Source organism: Salvelinus fontinalis, unplaced genomic scaffold (assembly GCF_029448725.1).
Source record: "Salvelinus fontinalis isolate EN_2023a unplaced genomic scaffold, ASM2944872v1 scaffold_1192, whole genome shotgun sequence".
Classification (NCBI taxonomy): Eukaryota; Metazoa; Chordata; class Actinopteri; order Salmoniformes; family Salmonidae; genus Salvelinus; species Salvelinus fontinalis.
This window is the reverse complement of record NW_026601401.1, coordinates 28914-53618: the sequence shown is the minus strand read 5'-3', so window position 1 is coordinate 53618 and position 24705 is coordinate 28914. Positions and strand designations below refer to the sequence as shown.

The 24705-nt window shown below is 42.8% G+C and overlaps 2 protein-coding genes across 2 annotated transcripts; both read right to left on the bottom strand.

Moving 5' to 3' along the window:
* Positions 1–1818: 1818 nt before the first annotated feature.
* On the bottom strand, positions 1819–11998 carry LOC129848800 (zinc finger and SCAN domain-containing protein 21-like). Its single transcript, XM_055915895.1, has 4 exons — positions 10772–11998; positions 10224–10321; positions 9905–10088; positions 1819–3113 (listed from the first exon to the last, which is right to left on the bottom strand). The coding sequence occupies exons 1-4, from the start codon at positions 11190–11192 to the stop codon at positions 2515–2517; spliced, it is 1302 nt and encodes a 433-aa protein (XP_055771870.1). The 5' UTR covers positions 11193–11998; the 3' UTR covers positions 1819–2514.
* A 1818-nt stretch (positions 11999–13816) lies between these two features.
* LOC129848799 (zinc finger protein 883-like) lies at positions 13817–22395 on the bottom strand. Its single transcript, XM_055915894.1, has 4 exons — positions 21946–22395; positions 21390–21487; positions 21077–21254; positions 13817–19117 (listed from the first exon to the last, which is right to left on the bottom strand). The coding sequence occupies exons 1-4, from the start codon at positions 22157–22159 to the stop codon at positions 17964–17966; spliced, it is 1644 nt and encodes a 547-aa protein (XP_055771869.1). The 5' UTR covers positions 22160–22395; the 3' UTR covers positions 13817–17963.
* Between the last annotated feature and the right edge of the window lie 2310 nt (positions 22396–24705).

Genomic DNA, 24705 nt, shown 5'->3' with positions numbered 1-24705 from the left:
ATAATTGGGGTGGTCGGACGTTTTTATTGTAAATAGTTCCCTGTTCCCCTCTGGACCGAGACCTTGAACGCGGTGTAGAGGCTTGTCTGTGTCGAGGACCCTCAGAGCTATATTGTCTATAGGACTACTGGTAGGGTAACCCCAGGGTAGGCAGTTCTGAGGAACTATATTGTCTGTAGTCTATAAGACTACTGGTAGGGTAACTCATGGTAGGGTTAGACTACTGGTAGGGTAACCCATGGTAACCCATGGTAGACAGTTCTGATGGGAGACACCAGACTAATGTCGGTCCGTTCCCAAACAAAATGCTCTTTTTATGAGCACATGAACATTTTATTTACATAGTTCAATAAGAAGACTGTATAGCAAAGACAGACAGGTTCGTGACGAACCTGTTAAAAAAAATTAATAGACATTAAAATATACATATACAAATCAAACATGATTTATCAATACATCCAGTGAAAACTCAACTTCTTGTTAGAGCTAATGTTTTTTTCAACAGCAGTTAAAATGATTTTTTTTTAAATTCACCTTTATTTAACCAGGTAGGCTAGTTGAGAACAAGTTCCCATTTACAACTGCGACCTGGCCAAGATAAAGCAAAGCAGTGTGACACAGACAACAACACAGAGTTACACATGGAATAACATGGAATAAACAATAAACAAGCCAATAACACAATAAACAAGTCAATGACACAATAGAAAAAAAGAAAGTCTATATACATTGTGTGCAAAAGGCATGAGGTAGGCAATAAATAGGCCATAGTAGCAAAGAATTACAATTTAGCAGATTAACACTGGAGTGATAAATGAGCAGATGAGAATGTGCAAGTAGAGATACTGGGGTGCAAAAGAGCAGAAAAGTAAATAAAAACAGTATGGGGATGAGGTAGGTAGATTGGGTGGGCTATTTGCAGATGGACTGTGTACAGCTGCAGCGATCAGTTAGCTGCTCAGATATATTGTTTTACCTATATAACAGCTAAGGCATGAATAGCTTACCTTTTGCAAGTATAGAAATTTCTGTCCCCAGACGCACTTTCTTCAAACTGCTCTTGATGGTGTAACGCCAATCAATGCTGCAGGCGCCCAATCACCGCAAATACATATTAACTTCAGGATTGGTGGGTACCCTGCGGCACGGTTGATTTAACATAGGCTAATGCGATTAGCATGAGGTTGTAAGTAACAAGAACATTTCCCAGGATATAGACATATTTGATATTGGCAGAAAGCTTAAATTATTTTTTATTTAACTGCACCGTCTAATTTACAGTAGCTATTACAGTGAAAGAATACTATTGTTTGAGGAGAGTGCACAGTTTTGAACATGAAAAGTTATTAATAAACAAACGAAGCACATTTTGGCAGTCTTCATACATTTTTTTTTTTACAGAAATGCAATGGTTCATTGGATCAGACTAAAACTTTGCACATACGCTGCTGCCATCTAGTCGCCAATATCTAAATTCCACCTGGGCTGGAATGGCCTTTCTCTTGCATTTCAAAGATGATGGTAAAAAAAGTTTGGTTTTTATCTTTGCATGATCTTTTACCAGATCTATTGTGTTATATTCTCCTACATTCCTTTCACATTTCCACAAACTTCAAAGTGTTTCCTTTCAAATGGTACCAAGAAAATCCATATCCTTACTTCAGGGCCTGAGCTACAGGCAGTTAGATTTGGGTATGTCATTTTAGGTCGAAAATCGAAGAAAAAAACGGGGCCGATCCTTAAGAGGTTTTTAAGTAGCCATGTGCTTTGAGAGGCTTTGAGCACCCGGTCAAAGAGTGATAACAGGCAGAACAGAAGCCTACAGTAGGAGTTTTAATGAATAACCAGAGTATACAAGTGGTCTGTGTACAGAGGGAAACAGGATGAAAAAGGGCATTATTGCAATGTAAATCCAATAAACAATATACATTAAATAATAAATGTCAGCTCAATCTCTAGACACAATTTACAATGATAGAAAAAAAAAAACATAATTCCTCTCATGGGAATTAACATTACAAAACCAACTAGGCTAATCACATAATAGTAATACATGGTATGAGAACTGGTGAAGTAACGCCCTCCATGGATCTCTTGCGCAGGGGCCAAAATAAAAATAATTTAAAAAAGTGTATTTTGTGTGTGCTTGATCTTGTGTATTCTGAACTATGTAACTTCTATCTTCTGATAATTTCCCGCATAATCTCCCAGATGTCTTCTTTCCAAATATACCAAGTTTTTGCATGTCAGAATCACGTAATTACACATGAATAGCTGTTACTTTTGCATGTCTATTTAGGCGGAAATCTACATTTGTCCATTTTCTCTCGTTATTTCATGTGTGTCAACTCAAGCGTTTCTAAATTCCCTTACCGGGTATAACTCGGTAATGGCTTATCTCGTGTGTATTCTCTTATGCGCTTTCAGATGCCATGACTGGGTAAATCCCATTCCACACAGAGAGCAGTGGAAAGGTTTCTCTACAGTGTTTTCTCTCATGCTTTTTCATATCCCCTAATGACAAATACTTATTTTCACACTGGGAGTAGTGATAGGGCTTGTCTTCTGTGTGTGTGTATATATCTTATGTGATTTAAGGGACCCCAACCGTGTAAAACTCTTTCCACACTGGGAGCAGTGGTAAGGCTTCACCCCTGTGTGTGTTCTCTCATGCTCGTTCAGTTGCCCTGACCAGCTAAAACTACTTTTACAATGGGAGCAGTGATAAGGCTTTTCCCCTGTGTGTATTCTCTCATGAGATTTCAGGTCCCCTGATCGGGAAAATGTCCTTCCACACTGAGAGCATTGGAATGGTTTTTCCCCTGTGTGTATTCGGTTATGCTCATGCAGATGTGTTGACTGGATAAATCTCTTTCCACACTGGAAGCATTGGTAAGGCTTGTCTCCTGTGTGTATTCTCTCATGTATTTTTAGGCTCCCTAACCGTGTAAAACTCTTTCCACACTGAGAGCAGTGATACGGCTTCTTCCCTGCATGTGTTCTCTTATGGTTTTTCAGGCTCCATAAACGGGTATAACTCTTTCCACACTGTGAACAGTGGTGTCGTCTCGCTGGTTCAGACGTCTCCGGTTCCTCTGATTCTGGTCGGCCTTCTGCCAAAGACAAACAGAGTGGTTAAAACAGGGAGACCTGAATGAAATCTCCACGTACATTTGACATTTTAATCATTTAGCAGACCCTCTTACCCAGAGAGACTTACAGTCAAGTGCTCTTAGCATGTGATGCATGTGCTCCATTGTTTACATGACCCATGTATTTTACACTGTGGCTTTAAGGGAATAGTATGGTCACTATTCAGAGCAACTTGCAGTTAGTGCATCCATCTTAAGGTAGCTAGGTGAGACAACCACAACAGTGATAGTAAATACAGTTTCCCTCAGTTAGTGCATCCATCTTAAGGTAGCTTGGTGAGACAACCACAACAGTGATAGTAAATACAGTTTCCCTCAGTTAGTGCATCCATCTTAAGGTAGCTTGGTGAGACAACCACAACAGTGATAGTAAATACAGTTTCCCTCAGTTAGTGCATCCATCTTAAGGTAGCTAGGTGAGACAACCACAACAGTGATAGTAAATACAGTTTCCCTCAGTTAGTGCATCCATCTTAAGGTAGCTTGGTGAGACAACCACAACAGTGATAGTAAATACAGTTTCCCTCAGTTAGTGCATCCATCTTAAGGTAGCTTGGTGAGACAACCACAACAGTGATAGTAAATACAGTTTCCCTCAGTTAGTGCATCCATCTTAAGGTAGCTTGGTGAGACAACCACAACAGTGATAGTGTAGGAGTAATTGATACATATGTAGGTAGATATCACACTATTAAACAATAGACAGGTGTACACTAGAAAATAGGAGAAGAAGGCAGATGTGAGTGCATTTGCCATTCTGGTAAATACAGGAAACCAAAGATTAGCAGATGGCCAAAGTCATACGTGCTTTAAAGTGCATGTATGGAAAAAGCTTTGACACACTAGATTTATAGTCTACCCATTCCACTACGTATGTGTCAGACACCTAGGCGCCTAAAAGCAATTGGATACCCTAAGGATGGGGGGGAACAGAACAAAGAGTGCATTGATTTAGTGGTGAAGGGAAAGGAAAAAGAGTTTGTTGACACACTAAGATAGAGGGTCTGACCACTATTATAATTTAACTGAAAGCAGATAATGGGCGTTAGTATGCGTGAACAAGCAGGAAGCCTGAACTAAAAAGATAATGATGGCAGGAAGAATTAGGGGAAGTATGCTTATTTGCATATGGGGTGGACTCATATGCTATTTGTGTATAAAGAGCGAACCAGTGCTCTGGGAGGGTGTGTGTTCCGCGGGACATTCCAGTTGGCTATACAATTGTAATAAAAGCATGTTTTGATTTCACAAGTTCTGATAAAGCGTTATATTTCTGAGATGATTTTCCACGACAATAGTAAATACAGTTTCCCTCAGTTAGTGCATCCATCTTAAGGTAGCTAGGTGAGACAACCACAACAGTGATAGTAAATACAGTTTCCCTCAGTTAGTGCATCCATCTTAAGGTAGCTAGGTGAGACAACCACAACAGTGATAGCAACCACATTTTCCCTCAATTAAATGTGCTAATTTATAATGACCTGGCCTGTGTCCCATAATAGAACCAGGCTAATAATGACTAGCCATCTGTTAAATTAGCATTCCCCTGTGTTCTTACATTGATTTAGATGTATTTACTGTAACAGCAAAGAAAAGAGATACCACGACCACAGAACAAAAACGCCAGGACTGATTTCCTCCATTTTTTTCAGGTTCTCTCAAAATCACACTTTTCAACAGAAAAACATAATTGAAGCATTTCGCTACACTCGCATTAACATCTGCTAATATCTAATGCATGTGACAAATAAAATTTGATTTGATTTGAATGTTCTAATTCCACAACAATGCTTAAACCACACGAGGGGAAATCTGGGAAAATCTGAATGTTTGTGTGTAGTTACCCTTTAATTCAAGTGGCACCAGCCAGACAGCCTTGTTTGTCGAGCAGTGTTTCTGTAGCGCAGTTGTGATGGGGATTTGTTTCAAAACAAAATGGCCACCGGATTGATGCAAATAATCACGATTCTGCCAGGTAGGCAGAGGATACTTTTTAATTGTCTTTCCGTCTACCCGAAGACATAAGCATCGCTAACGGCTATACGGAGTGGTAGACATATAGACTGATACATCAGAAGACATAAGCATCGCTAACGGCTATACGGAGTGGTAGACATATAGACCCTACACCAGAAGACATAAGCATCGCTAACGGCTATACGGAGTGGTAGACATATAGACCCTACACCAGAAGACATTAGCATCGCTAACGGCTATACGGAGTGGTAGGCATAAAGACCCTACACCAGAAGACATTAGCATCGCTAACGGCTATACGGAGTGGTAGACATATAGACCCTACACCAGAAGACATTAGCATCGCTAACGGCTACACAGAGTGGTAGACATATAAACCGATACACCAGAAGGCATTAGCATCGCTAACGGCTATACGGAGTGGTAGACATATAGACCGATACACCAGAAGACATTAGCATCGCTAACGGCTATACGGAGTGGTAGACATATAGACCGATACACCAGAAGACATTAGCATCGCTAACGGCTATACGGAGTGGTAGACATATAGACCCTAAACCAGAAGACATTAGCATCGCTAACGGCTATACGGAGTGGTAGACATAAAGACCCTACACCAGAAGACATTAGCATCGCTAACGGCTATACGGAGTGGTAGACATATGGACCCTACACCAGAAGACATTAGCATCGCTAACGGCTATACGGAGTGGTAGACATATAGACCGATACACCAGAAGACAATAGCATCGCTAACGGCTACACAGAGTGGTAGACATATAGACCGATACACCAGAAGACAATAGCATCGCTAACGGCTACACAGAGTGGTAGACATATAGACCGATACACCAGAAGACAATAGCATCGCTAACGGCTACACAGAGTGGTAGACATATAGACCGATACACCAGAAGACAATAGCATCGCTAACGGCTACACAGAGTGGTAGACATACAGACCGATACACCAGAAGACATTAGCATCGCTAACGGCTAAACGGAGTGGTAGACATATAGACCGATACACCAGAAGACATTAGCATCGCTAACGGCTATACGGAGTGGTAGACATATAGACCGATACACCAGAAGACATTAGCATCGCTAACGGCTATACGGCTACCCGAAGACATTAGCATCGCTAACGGCTATACGGAGTGGTAGACATATAGACCGATACACCAGAAGACATAAGCATCGCTAACGGCTATACGGAGTGGTAGACATATAGACCGATACACCAGAAGACAATAGCATCGCTAACGGCTACACAGAGTGGTAGACATATAGACCGATACACCAGAAGACAATAGCATCGCTAACGGCTACACAGAGTGGTAGACATATAGACCGATACACCAGAAGACAATAGCATCGCTAACGGCTACACAGAGTGGTGGACATACAGACCGATACACCAGAAGACATTAGCATCGCTAACGGCTACACAGAGTGGTAGACATATAGACCGATACACCAGAAGACATTAGCATCGCTAACGGCTATACGGAGTGGTAGACATATAGACCGATACACCAGAAGACATTAGCATCGCTAATGGCTACACGGAGTGGTAGACATATAGACCGATACACCAGAAGACATTAGCATCGCTAACGGCTATACGGAGTGGTAGACATATAGACTGATACATCAGAAGACATAAGCATCGCTAACGGCTATACGGAGTGGTAGACATATAGACCCTACACCAGAAGACATTAGCATCGCTAACGGCTACACGGAGTGGTAGACATATAGACCGATACACCAGAAGACATTAGCATCGCTAACGGCTATACGGAGTGGTAGACATATAGACCGATACACCAGAAGACAATAGCATCGCTAACGGCTATACGGAGTGGTAGACATATAGACCGATACACCAGAAGACATTAGCATCGCTACCGGCTATACGTCTACCAGAAGACATTAGCATCGCTAACGGCTATACGGCTACCCGAAGACATTAGCATCGCTAACGGCTATAACGGCTATACGGAGTGGTAGACATATAGACCCTACACCAGAAGACATTAGCATCGCTAACGGCTATACGTCTACCAGAAGACATTAGCATCGCTAACGGCTATACGGCTACCCGAAGACATTAGCATCGCTAACGGCTATAACGGCTATACGGAGTGGTAGACATATTTACCCTACACCAGAAGACAATAGCATCGCTAACGGCTATACGTCTACCAGAAGACATTAGCATCGCTAACGGCTATACGGCTACCCGAAGACATTAGCATCGCTAACGGCTATAACGGCTATACGGAGTGGTAGACATATAGACCCTACACCAGAAGACAATAGCATCGCTAACGGCTATACGGAGTGGTAGACATATAGACCGATACACCAGAAGACATTAGCATCGCTAACTGCTACACGGAGTGGTAGACATATAGACCGATACATATACACCGCACAGGGTTCAACAATCAGGTATATTTACCAGCGGCAGACTGGGTTCAGCACCAACTGAAATTTACTGTCCGGGGGACAAGATCTGACGATATGACAGGAAAGTGAATGATGCAAAATTTAAATAGCAGATTATTTCATCTTTCATTTGCTGGCTGAGCAAGTCGCAGGAATTCATATAGACATTGCAATAGACATTGGCAAGTCAAATTCAAGGACTTACGGACTTTTTCAAGCACTTCATTGTAATTTTCAAGGACCGACGTTTTAAGTTTAATTGTTGTAACAGCATATAGGATAAAAACTCTCCCCAAAATGTATGCTAAAAACATTATAAGCATTAGCCACTTCAACAATAATGTTTATTCTTATTATTTGCCTACCCAATGGCATTATGCATTGATGTTCACATAATTAACATTCTAAAATATGTCAGAATAATGTGGGCATCGCCTGACTAAATAAACAGCATGCTCCCCACAAACACACAAACGAAGTCTGTCCATCAGTCTGTCCACGTGGTACTAGTCAGTCTGTCCACGTGGTACTAGTCAGTCTGTCCACGTGGTACTAGTCAGTCTGTCCACGTGGTACTAGTCAGTCTGTCCACGTGGTACTAGTCAGTCTGTCCACGTGGTACTAGTCAGTCTGTCCACGTGGTACTAGTCAGTCTGTCCACGTGGTACTAGTCAGTCTGTCCACGTGGTACTAGTCAGTCTGTCCACGTGGTACTAGTCAGTCTGTCCACGTGGTACTAGTCAGTCTGTCCACGTGGTACTAGTCAGTCTGTCCACGTGGTACTAGTCAGTCTGTCCACGTGGTACTAGTCAGTCTGTCCACGTGGTACTAGTCAGTCTGTCCACGTGGTACTAGTCAGTCTGTCCACGTGGTACTAGTCAGTCTGTCCACGTGGTACTAGTCAGTCTGTCCACGTGGTACTAGTCAGTCTGTCCACGTGGTACTAGTCAGTCTGTCCACGTGGTACTAGTCAGTCTGTCCACGTGGTACTAGTCAGTCTGTCCACGTGGTACTAGTCAGTCTGTCCACGTGGTACTAGTCAGTCTGTCCACGTGGTAGTAGTCAGTCTGTCCACGTGGTACTAGTCAGTCTGTCCACGTGGTACTAGTCAGTCTGTCCACGTGGTACTAGTCAGTCTGTCCATGTGGTAGTAGTCATTCTGTCCACGTGGTACTAGTCATTCTGTCCACGTGGTAGTAGTCATTCTGTCCACGTGGTAGTAGTCAGTCTGTCCACGTGGTAGTAGTCAGTCTGTCCACGTGGTACTAGTCAGTCTGTCCACGTGGTACTAGTCAGTCTGTCCACGTGGTACTAGTCAGTCTGTCCACGTGGTACTAGTCAGTCTGTCCACGTGGTACTAGTCAGTCTGTCCACGTGGTACTAGTCAGTCTGTCCACGTGGTACTAGTCAGTCTGTCCACGTGGTACTAGTCAGTCTGTCCACGTGGTACTAGTCAGTCTGTCCACGTGGTACTAGTCAGTCTGTCCACGTGGTACTAGTCAGTCTGTCCACGTGGTACTAGTCAGTCTGTCCACGTGGTACTAGTCAGTCTGTCCACGTGGTACTAGTCAGTCTGTCCACGTGGTACTAGTCAGTCTGTCCACGTGGTACTAGTCAGTCTGTCCACGTGGTACTAGTCAGTCTGTCCACGTGGTACTAGTCAGTCTGTCCACGTGGTAGTAGTCAGTCTGTCCACGTGGTAGTAGTCAGTCTGTCCACGTGGTATAGTCAGTCTGTCCAGTGGTAGTAGTCAGTCTGTCCATGTGGTACTAGTCAGTCTGTCCATGTGGTAGTAGTCAGTCTGTCCATGTGGTAGTAGTCGGTCTGTCCATGTGGTACTAGTCATTCTGTCCATGTGGTAGTAGTCAGTCTGTCCATGTGGTAGTAGTCAGTCTGTCCATGTGGTAGTAGTCAGTCTGTCCATGTGGTAGTAGTCATAGAAATGATAAAGACTTATTTAGTCACGAGGCATAATGTGTTTCTAACGGTCACAGAATTAAAAAAAAAACACTAAAAGAACTAGTCATGTCGCAGACACCAACGCCACCCTGCCGCTAAAATACATGTTCTCCAACTTCGAGCATAAAGACGAGAACCCCTGAGGACAACGAGCGTGGTGCAAGGTAAACAACCGGTCCCTCAACGTCAGCCAAACAAAGGAGCTGCCACCCGAGTGGCACAGCGGTCTAAGGCACTTGAGGTGTCACTCCAGACCCGGGTTCGATCCCAGAACTAACAGAACTCTGCTGGTTGTCCTGGTAACAGATACCAGTGAACAGATCTATTTATTTGTTCAAACTAAACTACAGCACTTACTTTGATGAGTCAAATCTGATCCTTTCTTCTCTTCTCCTCCTCTCACAGTTCCACTCAGCCCCGTTGTTTTCCTGCAGTCTACCAGCTGCACAGACAACCTCTTCATACCCAGCAGTAAGGTGCTACCGGGAGAGGCACGACACGGGGACTCCGGGAGGGAGGAAGGGGGCGGGCTAGCATTGTCCTGTTAACCATAAAGAGGGGACACAGACACATCTCATTATGGATGCTGATGTCACTGTTGTCATAAAGTGCTTTACAGAAACCCAGCCCAGACCCAGATAGAGCAAGCTGTATGCTAGACCAGACCAAGCTGTACCATCTGGTGTTCTGATCTGGAGAGACTCTTCTCTGCCTCGTCAGCATCAGGATGTTGTTGAGGCTCCCCAGAGGATCCATGATAGTCGTGTCTCTCTCCTGTGTGAATGACAACATCAAACAGATGGTAAACTTATGAACTTTTATTGCGATCACAGGCTTACAAAAGGAATGAAAATGTCTAAAAATGGCATATAATAGCCACAAAATATTGTTTGTGTAGTTTAAAAGGGTAGTTCAACGAATTGGGTGACTTTTGCGTTCCCTTTATCTTTGATATTTTAAGTGTAAATTATGCACCAATATTGAATTTTAAAAGCATGTTATATTAGATGAGGTGCACTTTAATGTAGACCACATGGAGAATTCAATAAACCTAATATAAAAGACCCCACAATATATGTACCAATGGCAAATTCAAACTTTAACAATTCCTACAGTACTGAACAACATATTCAAGTGTAGAACTTCAGTAGAATGCCCCTTAAAAACCCCACATTAGTTCAACAACGGCATAGTGTGTGACTCTGTGTTTAAGACAGTACTCACTGGTGTTTATCTGATCTTCTGTCTCCTCTTTCACTCCCAAAACGACTTCCTCCTTCACCTTTATTGAGATAGCATCCTCTCCCACTCCTAGTTCTTTATCTTTTTTCACTTTAACATCCTCCTCCTCTTCTTCTTTCAATGTGACAGCCTCCTCTTCCTCCTTTTTCATTCTGAAAGCTTCTACCTCCTCCGTTTCCACTGTGACAGCCTCTATCCCCTCTTCCACTCCAAAATGTTCTTCCTCTTCTTTCAGTATAACAGCCTCATCTTCCTCCTTTTTAATTATGAAATCTTCTCTCTCTCCTTTCATTGTAATACCATCCTCTTCTTCTTTCACGACAATGTTCAGCCCCAGAGCTTCTTTCTCCGTCCAGTAGACATATTCTTCTTTAGCAAGAGGCGAGTTGCTGAGTGAGCTCATGGTCAGGGATGTTAGCTAGCTAGTTAGCATTAGCGACTAGCCTCGTGCTAGGCTCAGTACCAATCTTTGACACATTTGCAAATTGAACAAGCAAATTAGGCTAAAGTTAACAAGTAGATATGTCAACAGAACTGTGTTTAAACCACTGAGATTAGCTAATGTACATTAACATGGTCTAAAGCGTCAATATTTCAGTTTTATGTTGGCTAGCAAGCTACCGAGGTGGTTGAAAGAGTAGCCGTGTTGTTGTTCCTGAAGAAGCGTCCCGTCCAGTAAATTATATGTCACGCAAGAATCATCACCTGAAAGACGTACATCCGCCATCTGCTGACTGAAGTGGGTAACGCAGTTTGGAAACAACAGTTACTACACTTTTTGTATTGGAAAGAACGTCATAATAATTTAACAATAAGCTGATATATTTTCTCTTACGTCTTACAAATAATAGCGTCCTGTACACAGACGTAGAAACGTAATATGAATATGTAGATGATGAATAAATACGTCTATGAATAGGTAGTGTGTTAATATACATTTTCTCTGTTCATTTTTCACATTTGTTTTTATCTAGATGTGACCATACTATTCCCTTAAAGCCACGCTCCATAAGATACAAATCATCTTGTAAACAACAGAGCAAATGCATCACATGCAAATAGCACTTGATTATCTGTAGTGCTATACACCGAGTCTACAAAACATTAAGAACACCTGCTCCTTCCATGACTTAGACTGACCAGGTGAATCCAGGCTAAAGCTATGATCCCTTATTGATGTCACTAGTTAAATCCACTTCAATCAGTGGAGATGAATGGGGGGGGGGGGGGGGGGGGAGTCAGGTTAAATTAGGATTTTTAAACCTTGAGACAATTGAGGACCCTTTTGTTTTTCATTATCATGGCCTTATTTCTACTACAGCATATTGGATGACTGTCATTCATATTCCATTCACCCTGTTCAATGTAACAGCAATAGGTTTAGACTACTACATGATACTCAAATTTCCCCTATACCCATCATGAGGTAGCAACCTAGCCTATTAATGAAAGTTTACAACGTAGGTGCACACAGGTCAAGAGAATCATTTGAGGTGGCAGACAGTGAAACATGGACAGACAGTGACACATTCAATACTGCCTTGCACACTCTCGCCTGCATCTAGCTGAAATAGAGATTATATTGGACAAATTCAGGTATGTTTATCCAAGTTTTGTTCCATTTAAGAAACGTTTGTCAACAGAATCGGCGGATTGAATTCACCCCTGATGACGCGTAAACACAGTTCACAACTGCGCTCACCTCTTTATCACCTTCTCCCTTTGTTTCTGTACTTCAATGCACAACAGATCAGCTGTATGTGACCAGGAGAAAAAACCTTTCCAAGTCAAACCATACCATAACTGCTACACATAGCCTACATCCTTGTCACCATATTAGCTAAAGTAATGGCATAGTCAACATAGCTAATAGAACTAACGCGTTAGTAAACCTGCTACAATCATGCAGTAACGTTACAGTGTAAGTAGTTTAGCATTTACATTGGCGGGCCCCGGTGGCAATAAATAAGTAAAACCAAAAGCTTACCTTGACTTGGAAGAGTTCCAGTGTTTTGTTTGATAGTCATAGCCAGCTAGCTAACATAGCATCCCTTTGTTTGAGCCAGGTGTTTAAGTAGGCTAAACTAGATAGCTGCATTTGCTAGCTAAGTAAGTGAAACTGAACGTGGAAAATAAGTAACGAAATATCTCTCTCTCGCTTCTCCTTCATTTTGGAATAAAATAATTTGTTCAAAACTGTTCAACTATTGTCTTTCTCTCTCTTTGAGTCAACTACTCACCACATGTTATACACTGCAGTGCTAGCTAGCTGTAACTTATGCTTTCAGTACTAGATTCATTCTCTGATCCTTTCATTGGGTGGACAACATGTCAGTTCATGCTGCAAGAGCTCTGATAGGTTCGAGGACGTCCTCTGGAAGTTGTCATAATTACTGTGTAAGTCTATGGAAGGGCTTGAGAACCATGAGCCTCCTAGGTTTTGTATTGAAGTCAATGTAACCAGAGGAGGATGCAAAGTAGTATGTTTTAATCAATTATTATTTGGTGATAAAAGTATACTAAATATAATTACATCTAAAAAATCGATAACTTTTAAAATATTTTACCATTTTTATTTTTCTGAAAATCACTGAGGAGGATGGTCCTCCCCTTCCTCCTCTGAGGAAGCCTCCACTGAACCTAATGAACACCCAGCCAACTTGACACAATTGTGGGAAGCATTGGAGTCAACATGGGCCAGCATCCCTGTGGAATGCTTTCGACACCTTGTAGAGTCCATGCCCCGACGAATTGAGGCTGTTCTGAGGGGAAAAGGTGAGGGTGCAACTCCATATTAGGAAGGTGTTCCAAATGTTTGGTATAATCAGTGGATATATCTGCCATTTGGCAGACACTTTTATCCAAAGCGATTTGCAGTCATGTGTGCAAACACTTTACATAGGGGTGGTCCCAGGAATCAAACCCACAACCCTGGTTTTACAAGCACTATACTCTACCAACTGAGCTACACGACCACAAGGAATGATGGAGATAAACACACACACACACACACACACACACACAGCCTGAGTTTGAAAAATATAATTTAATCAAAGAAACATTGAAACTGACATACTCCATATTTAGTTAAAATCAAATGTTATTTGTCACATGAATACAACAGGTGTAGACCTTACTGTTAAATGCTTACTTACAAGACCTTAACCAACAATGTAGTTAAGAAAAATAAGAGTTGAGAAAATATTTCCTAACTAAAGAAGGAAAAAAAAGTAACACAAAATAACAACAACGAGGTACAGCAGGTGTTGAAATAAAATACATCTTTATACAGTTTGATTTAATGAGGCTTAATGGCCTAAAGCACAATTCTATTTTTGTAGAAAAACATGAGACAAGTGCACGAGCATTATGCCTGTTCTCTCATGAACTTTAAATAGCCTACATTTGATGTGATATATTCCTTTTGATACAGGATTTGTGCCACGGCACAGATCTGGGGAAGTGGACCAAAACATTTCCGCAGCATTGAAGGTCCCAAAGAACACAGTGGCCTCCATCATTCTTAAATGGAAGAAGATTGGAACCACCAAGACTCTTGTAGAGCTGGCCGCCCGGCCAAACTGAGCAATCAGGGGAGAAGGGCCTTGGTCAGGGAGGGGACCAATAACTCGATGGTCACTCTGACAGAGCTCTAGAGTTCCTCTGTGGAGATGGGAGAACCTTCCAGAAGGACAACCATCTCTGCAGCACTCCACCAATCAGGCCTTTATGGTAGAGTGGCCAGACGGAAGTCACTCCTTTGTAAAAGGCACATGACAGCCAGCTTGGAGTTTGCCAAAAGGCACCTAAAGACTCTCAGACCATGAGAAACAAGATTCTCTGGTCCGGTGAAACCAAGATTGAACTCTTTGGCCTGAATGCCAAGTGTCACGTAAGGGCTATTATACCAAGAAGGAGAGTGATGGAGTACTGCATCAGATGACCTGGCCTCCACAATCCCCTGACTTCAACCAAATTGAGATGGTTTGGGATGAGTCGGACCGCAGATTGAAGGAAAAGCAGCCAACAAGTGATCAGCATATGGGAACTCCTTCAAGACTGTTGGAAAAGCATTCCAGGTGAAGATGGTTGAGAGAACGCCAAGAGTGTGCAAAGCTGTAATCAAGGCAAAGGGTGGCTACTTTGAAGAATCTAAAATATATTTTGATTTGTTGAACACTTTTTTTGGTTATTACATGACTCCATATGTCTATTTTCATAGTTGTGATGTCTTCACTATTATTCTACAATGTAGAAAATAGTAAAAAAAATAAAGAAAAACCCTTTAATGAGTGCTTTGTCATTATTGGGTATTGTGTGTAGATTGATCAGATTGAATTTTTTCCCAATTTTAGAATTAGGCTGTAACGTAACAAACTGTGGAAATGTCTAGGGGTCTGAATACTTTCAGAATGCACTGTATGTACACTAAAACAAAAATATAAATGCAACATGTAAAGCGTTGGTCCCATGTTTCATGAGCTGAAATACACGATCCCAGAAATGTTCCATAAAGCACAAAAAATATTATTTAGCTCAAATTTGTTTACGTCCCTGTTAGTGAGCATTTCTCCTTTGCCAAGATAATCGATCCACCTGACGGATGTTTGATGTCAAGAAGCTGGTTAAACAGCATGATGAATTTTCAAACCCAATGATAACTGACAATCAACAGCTCTGACCAATCCTCGAGATCTGTAAGACCATGGGTTTAATAATAATCAGTCAGACTCAGCTTATGCAAAAAGATAGTACAGTTTATTCAGAGAACGTTCTAAAGTCCATTATACAAACACATCCATTTTATAGCTGCGCACCAACAGTAGGAATCCTACACACATACTACCACACAAACAGTAGGTATCCTACACACATACTACCACACCAACAGTAGGTATCCTACACATACTACCACACAAACAGTAGGTATCCTACACACATACTACCACACAAACAGTAGATATCCTACACACATACTACCACACCAACAGTAGGTATCCTACACACATACTACCACACAAACAGTAGGTATCCTACACACATACTACCACACAAACAGTAGATATCCTACACACATACTACCACACAAACAGTAGGTATCCTACACATACTTCCACACCAACAGTAGGTATCCTACACATACTACCACACCAACAGTAGGTATCCTACCCACATACTTCCTTCCACACCAACAGTAGGTATCCTACACACATACTACCACACAAACAGTAGGTATCCTACACACATACTACCACACATACAGTAGGTATCCTACACACATACTACCACACCAACAGTAGGTATCCTACACACAAACAGTAGGTATCCTACGCACATACTACCACACAAACAGTAGGTATCCTACACACATACTACCACACCAACAGTAGGTATCCTACACACAAACAGTAGGTATCCTACGCACATACTACCACACAAACAGTAGGTATCCTACACACATACTACCACACAAACAGTAGGTATCCTACCCACATACTACCACACAAACAGTAGGTATCCTACACACATACTACCACACAAACAGTAGGTATCCTACACACATACTACCACACAAACAGTAGGTATCCTACCCACATACTTCCTTCCACACCAACAGTAGGTATCCTACACACATACTTCCTCACAAACAGTAGGTATCCTACCCACATACTTCCACACAAACAGTAGGTGAGTTTTATCTCTATAGTTCTCACCACTGTGTATCACTGCCCAGCCGACAGTTCCATTCCCCCGGTATTAGGGAAACCTTGAGAAGTACTTCCTGTACTCTCATAGGTTCCTCAGAGGCCTAGCCAGGTCGGTTCAAACACAGGTTTAATTGTTCTTCGGCATTTTCCTAGGCACACACACACACACACAAGTTCTCAATTTCATACAGTTATAAGGTCTCAGAGTGGAATTATTTTATCATTATCTTTCAACATGTACATTATTTTATCACATGATCATTACACAGGTGCACCTTGTGCTTGGAACAATAAAAGGCCACTCTAAAATGTGCAGTTTTGTCACACAATGACACATATGTCTCAAGTTGAGGGAGCGTGCAATTGGCATGCTGACTACCAGAGCTGTTGCCAGAGAATTTAATGTTAATTTCTCTACCATATGCTACGTTGTTTTAGAGAATTTGGCAGTACGTCCAACTGGCCTCACATGTATGGTGTTGTGTGAGTGAGCGGTTTGCTGATGTCAACGTTGTGAACAGTGTCCCATGGTGGTGGTGGGGTTAAGGTATAAGCTACGGACAACGAACACAATTGGATCCGATCGTTGGCAATTTGAACGCAGAGAGATACTGTGACGAGATCCTGAGGCCCATTGTCGTGCCATTCATCTGCCGCCATCACCTCATATTTCAGCATGATAATGCACAATGTCGCAATGATCTGTACACAATTCCTGGAAGCTGAAAATGTCTCAGTTCTTCCATAGCCTGCATACTCACCAGACATGTCACCCATTGAGCATGTTTGGGATGCTCTGGATCGACGTGTACGACAGCATGTTCCAGTTCCCACTAATATGCAGCAACTTTGCACAGCCATTGAAGAGGAGTGGGACAACCTTCCACAGGCCACAATCAAAAGCCTGATCAACTCTAGGCAAATGGTGGTCACATCAAATACTGACTGGTTTTCTGATCCATACCCCTACCTTTTTCTTAAGGTATCGTTGACCAACAGATGCATAGCATTATTCCCAGTCATGTGAAAACCATAGATTATGCCCTAAAGAATGTATTTACATTGTTTTCTGCAAATCAGTCAAATCTTAGAAATTAATGCATTTTGTGTTTATATTTTTGTTCATTTACAAAATTGAAATGATGCAGACAATTGGAAATGATGCAGACAATTGGAAATGATGCAGACAATTACATTGATGCAATCTACAATCTATGTTCGATATTAAAGCTGATCTGAGTTACTGAGTTGGGAAACCCTGCTCTAACTGGATTTTATTGTACGATATACAATATACTTAGCCCATTTAAATGAAAATTAATTTTGTGAAGTCAGCAAACAAATCCACAAACACAATCCACTATAATACATGCAGTATGGAAAACACACTGTTCAGAGGCCTATATCTGTCTTATATCCTACTGTTCAGCCAGCATCTGTCCTATATCCATCCAATGTTCTACAGTTCAACATCCTACATTCTTATCTCCTGTGTGTTTTCTCTCATGTCGTTTCAGGACCCCTAACTGGTTAAAACCCTTTCCACACTGGGAGCAGTGGTAAGGCTTCTCCCCTGTGTGTATTCTCTCATGTGTTTTCAGGTTACATAAGTAGGTAAAACTCTTTCCACACTGGAAGCAGCAATAAGGCTTCTCCCCTGTGTGTGTTCTCTTATGTTCTTTCATGTGCCCTGACCGGGTAAAACTCTTTCCACACTGGGAGCAGCGGTAAGGCCTCTCCCCTGTGTGTATTCGCTCATGTGTTTTCAGGCCCCCTAACTGGGTAAAAGTCTTCCCACAGTGAGTGCAGTGATGAGGCTTTTCCCCTGTGTGTATTCTCTTATGTCTTTTCAGGCTCCCTAACTGGGTAAAAGTCTTTCCACAGTGAGAGCAATGATGAGGCTTCTCAATTGTGTGTGTCCTTTCATGCCTTTTCAGGCTCCCTAACTGGGTGAAAATCTCTCTGCACTGTGAGCAGTGGAAAGGCTTCTCTCTTTTGTGTGTTCGCTCATGTGATTTCAGGTACCCTAACGTGGTAAAATTCAATCCACACGGAGAGCATTCATAAGGCTTCTCCCCGGTGTGTAACCTCTCATGTGTTTTCAGGTTACATAAGTGGGTAAAACTCTTTCCACATTGGGAACAGAGGTAAGGCATCTCCAATGTGTGCATTCTCTTATGTTCTTTCATGTGCCCTGACCGGGTAAAATTCTTTCCACACTGGGAGCAGTGGTAAGGCTTTCCCCCTGTGTGTAATCGCTCATGTGTTTTCAGGTTACATAAGTAGGTAAAACTCTTTCCACACTGGGAACAGAGGTAAGGCTTCTCCCCTGTGTGTGTTCTCTTATGTTCTTTCATGTGCCCTGACCGGGTAAAACTCTTTCCACACTGGGAACAGTAGTACAGCTTCTCCCCTGTGTGTATTCTCTCATGTGTTTTCAGGCTCCATAACTCGGTAAAAGTCTTTCCACAGTGAGAGCATTGATGAGGCTTCTCACCTGTGTGTGTCCTTTCATGCCTTTTCATGTTGCCTAACTCTGTAAAACTCTTTCCACAGCGGGAGCAGTCGTGTTGTTTTGCCGGTTTGGACGTCTCTGGTTCCTCCGAGTCTGGTCTATCTCCTGCCAAAGACAGTGTTTATTTAAATATTTAACAATCTTGGTGTGATTTTATAACAAATGATCTTGTAAAGCTTACTGGTAATTACTGATATGTTTACATTACCTATTTCATTCATTATGTTCAATACTCTGAGGCCAGCTTTAACAATCGTAATTCTGTTTTATAAGTCAGAACACTAAAAAGTTCTACGACACTCAAAACACAGACGTCGCTGGATTTCTATCCAGCAGGTGGTTGTAAATATATAACCTTCATAGTTGTATGATACAGAATGTAACCTACACACTAAAACTAAAATAAGTCTAAAACCTGTTTTTACGTCGAAAAAAAGCACATCAGTAACATCTCCCCGTTGTCGAAAGGGTTCTTTTTTGTGACGTTCACAAATTTTCAACATTCTGTCTATCACTAATGTCATGACATTTTGGGTACATGTTCCTAAAACTGTTAGTACCTATATATATTAACTGTATATATATAGCCATATTATAAAAGTCTGAAAAGGCCTGTTCATTCTCATGAATCCACTATGACATCATATGTTCCTAAAACAAAAAATAAGGTGAAATATTTTGGGTAGATGTTCCTAAAACTGATAGTAACTATATCTATATAGCCATATTACAAAATATGAAAAGGCTTGTTCATTCACATGTCATGAATTCCATATGACATCATCATATGTTCCTAAAACTGATAGTAACTATATTATATTATACTGAACAAAAATATAAACGCAACATGTAAAGTGTTGGTCCCATGTTTCATGAGCTGAAATAAAAGATTGCAGAATTTTGTGCACAATGTTGTTTCTGTCTGTTTCTCCCTGTTAGTGAACATTTATTCTTTGCCAAAATAATCCATCCAACTGACAGGTGTGGCATATCAAGAAGCTGATTAAACGGCATTATCGTTACACAGGTGCACCTTGTGCTGGGGACAATAAAAGGCCACTAAAATGTGAAGTTTTGTCACACAACACGATGCCACAGATGTCTCAGAGGGAGCGGGCAATTGGCATGCTGACTGCAGGAATGTCCACTGGAGCTGTTGCCAGGGAATTTAATGTACAGAACCAGTCAAAAGCCTCCAACGTTGTTTTCGAGAATTTGGAAGTCCAACTGGCCTCACGACCGCAGACCACGTATAACGACGCCAGCCCAGGACCTCCACATTGTCTGAGACCTACCACTCGGACAGATGATGAAACTGAGGAGTATTTCTCTCTGTAATAAAGCTCTTTTGTGGGGAAAAACGAATGGGCCTGGCTCCCCAGTGGGTGGGCCTATGTCCACCCAGGCCCACCAGCTCACTCCACAGCGAGCTTGAAATGTCACAGATGGAGCTATCCAACTAGTACCTTTTGTATAACTTAAATCGGTTGAAGTGTCTTTAGTTTAGTTTTCCTGTTCTAGAGTCTTGTAAAGATGGGGGGGGTGGGGGGGGGTTGACTGGGACAGGCAATGTAACATCCATAATGATTTTAGGAAACGTTTTTGTAAAACATCGGATCATTTTGAAACTTTTGCTCTAAATCTAACTTTCATCAAGGTTTTATATGGTCTATTGGTTTCTCTCTTTTCATTGGCAGAATCCTTTTCCAGTGTTATGATATTCATAACATCCATATCCACCAGTCTATCTTCATGTCAACTAACAAAACTCTGCTGGTTGTCCTGGTAACAGATATCAGTCAATCTTCATGTCAACAGAACTCTGCTGGTTGTCCTGGTAACAGATACCAGTCTATCTTCCTGTCAACTAACAGAACTCTGCTGGTTGTCCTGGTAACAGATACCAGTCTATCTTCCTGTCAACTAACAGAACTCTGCTGGTTGTCCTGGTAACAGATACCAGTCTATCTTCCTGTCAACTAACAGAACTCTGCTGGTTGTCCTGGTAACAGATACCAGTGGGCAGATCTATTGTATTTGTTCAAACTAAACTACAGCACTTACTTTGATGAGTCAAATCTGATCCTTTCTTCTCTTCTCCTCCTCTCACAGTTCCACTCAGCACCGTTGATTTCCTGCAGTCCACCAGCTGCACAGACAACCTCTTCATACCCAGCAGTAAGGTGCTACCGAGAGAGGCACGACACAGGGACTCCGGGAGAGAGGAAGGACTAGCGTTGTCCTGGTAACCATAAAGAGGGGACACAGACACATATCATTATGGATGCTGATGCCACTGTTGACATAAAGTGCTTTACAGAAGCCCAGCCCAGACCCCGATAGAGCAAGCTGTATACTAGACCAGACCAAGCTGTACCATCTGGTGTTCTGATCTGGAGAGACTCTTCTCTGCCTCGTCAGCATCAGGATGTTGTTGAGGCTCCCCAGAGGATCCACAATAGTCATGTCTCTCTCCTGTGTGAATGACAACATCAGACAGACAGTCAACTTATGATCTTCTACTACAATCATAGGGTCTTACAAGAGGCATGAATGTCTAAAAAGGGCCTAAAATGGCCACGTTCATCATGATTTTGTAAAATATTGTTTGTGATGTAAATGTAAAGGGTCTTTTCCACGAAATGGGTACCTTTTGCATCCCTTTGATATTTTAAGTAGAAAATATGCACCAATATTGCATTTTTAAAGCCTGTTATGTTAGATGAGGGGAACTTTAATATAGACCACATGGAGAATTCAATACATCTAATTGAAAAGTCCCAAAAATGTATGTACCAATGGCAGATTGAAACTAACAACTCCTACAGTACTGAACAACATATTCAAGTGTAGAACTTCAGTAGAATGCTCCTTAAAAAACACATTAGTTCAACAACTGCATAGTTTGTGTCCGTTTTTAAGACAGTACTCACTGGTGGTAATCGGATCTTCAGTCTCCTCCTCTTTCACTCCCAAAACGTCTTCCTCCTTCTCCTTTATTGGGATAGCCTCCTCTTCCTCTTTCACTCCAAACGGTTCTTCCTCTTCTTTCAATGTGATAGCCTCCTCTTCCTCCCTTTTCATCCTGAAAGCTTCTCCCTCTCCTTTCACCAGAGCTTCTTTCTCCGTCTTGCTTAGTGACCTCATGCCCCGGGCGATTAGCCTAGTGCATTATCAATTTACCACATTTGCTAATTTCACAAGCAAATTACGTTTATATGAACTAGTAGATACGTAAACATAATTATGTTTAAAACACGAAGAGTAATATACACAAAATTGGTCTAAAACGCTTCAATGATTCAGTTTAATGTTCGCTAGCAAACCACCGCGTTGGTTGAATCAGAAGCCTTTTGTCGCTGTTGAAGAAGCCTCATGTCCTGTCCACTAGATTATACGTCACGCAAGAAACGTCACCTGAAAGACTCTCATCGCCATCTGCTGACTAAAGTGGGTAACGTGTGGTAGTTAAGTTTCTCTCCTCATTTGATAATACAAACATATCACACAAGTCAGAGTAATACTTAAACTAAATATTTATTAACTGATTAATAACAGGAGCAAAGGGCTACTACATGCACACAGAGTGAATGGAACACGAGCACAAATAATACAGAGACACAAAGGGGTTTAGAAACACAGAACTGCTCACTCATGGTTGGTTCCACCCCTCCCTGGTAGATCAGAGCTTAGTCATGGTTGGTTCCACCCCTCCCTGGTAGATCAGAGCTTAGTCATGGTTGGTTCCACCCCTCCCTGGTAGATCAGAGCTCAGTCATGGTTGGTTCCACCCCTCCCTGGTAGATCAGAGCTCAGTCATGGTTGGTTGTCCCCTCCCTGGCTTAGCAAGTGGTGCAGTACTGGCTTAGCAAGTGGTGCGGTACTCGCTTAGCAAGTGGTGCGGTACTCGCTAAGAAAGTGGTGCGGTACTCGCTTAGCAAGTGGTACGGTACTGGCTTAGCAAGTGGTGCGGTACTCGCTTAGCAAGTGGTGCGGTACTGGCTTAGCAAGTGGTGCGGTACTGGCTTAGCAAGTGGTGCGGTACTCGCTTAGCAAGTGGTGCGGTACTGATTTAACAAGTGGTGCGGTACTCGCTTAGCAAGTGGTGCGGTACTGGCTTAGCAAGTGGTGCGGTACTCGCTTAGCAAGTGGTGCGGTACTCGCTAAGAAAGTGGTGCGGTACTCGCTTAGCAAGTGGTACGGTACTCGCTTAGCAAGTGGTGCGCTACTCGCTAAGCAAGTGGTGCGGTACTCGCTAAGCAAGTGGTGCGGTACTGGCTTAGCAAGTGGTGCGGTACTGGCTTAGCAAGTGGTGCGGTACTCGCTAAGAAAGTGGTGCGGTACTCGCTTAGCAAGTGTGCGGTACTCGCTAAGCAAGTGGTGTGGTACTCGCTTAGCAAGTGGTGCGGTACTCGCTAAGCAAATGGTGCGGTACTCACTAAGCAAGTGGTGCGGTACTCGCTTAGCAAGTGGTGCGGTACTCACTTAGCAAGTGGTGCGGTACTCGCTTAGCAAGTGGTGCGGTACTCGCTTAGCAAGTGGTGCGGTACTCGCTAAGCAAATGGTGCGGTACTCGCTATGCAAGTGGTGCGGTACTCGCTTAGCAAGTGGTGCGGTACTCACTTAGCAAGTGGTGCGGTACTCACTTAGCAAGTGGTGCGGTACTCGCTTAGCAAGTGGTGCGGTACTCGCTAAGCAAGTGGTGTGGTACTCGCTTAGCAAGTGGTGCGGTACTCGCTAAGCAAATGGTGCGGTACTCACTAAGCAAGTGGTGCGGTACTCGCTTAGCAAGTGGTGCGGTACTCACTTAGCAAGTGGTGCGGTACTCGCTTAGCAAGTGGTGCGGTACTCGCTAAGCAAATGGTGCGGTACTCGCTATGCAAGTGGTGCGGTACTCGCTAAGCAAGTGGTGCGGTACTCGCTTAGCAAGTGGTGCGGTACTCGCTAAGCAAGTGGTGCGGTACTCGCTAAGCAAGTGGTGCGGTACTCGCTTAGCAAGTGGTGCGGTACTGGCTTAACAAGTGGTGAGGTACTGATTTAGCAAGTGGTGCGGTACTGGCTTAACAAGTGGTGAGGTACTGATTTAGCAAGTGGTGCGGTACTGGCTTAACAAGTGGTGAGGTTCTCGCTTAACAAGTGGTGCGGTACTGGCTTAACAAATGGTGAGGTTCTCGCTTAACAAGTGGTGCGGTTCTGGCTTAACAAGTGGTGCGGTACTGGTTCAACAAGTAGTGCGGTACTGGCTTAACAAGTGGTGAGGTTCTCGCTTAACAAGTGGTGCGGTACTGGCTTAACAAGTGGTGAGGTTCTCGCTTAACAAGTGGTGCGGTACTGGCTTAACAAATGGTGAGGTACTCGCTAAGCAAGTGGTGCGGTACTCGCTAAGCAAGTGGTGCGGTACTCGCTTAGCAAGTGGTGCGGTACTGGCTTAGCAAGTTGTGCGGTACTCGCTAAGAAAGTGGTGCGGTACTCGCTTAGCAAGTAGTGCGGTACTGGCTTAACAAGAGGTGCGGTACTGGCTTAGCAAGTGGTGCGGTACAGGCTTAACAAGAGGTGCGGTACTGGCTTAGCAAGTGGTGCGGTACTCGCTTCGCAAGTGGTGCGGTTCTCGCTAAACAAGTGGTGCGGTACAGGCTTAACAAGAGGTGCGGTACTCGCTTCGCAAGTGGTGCGGTTCTCGCTAAGCAAGTGGT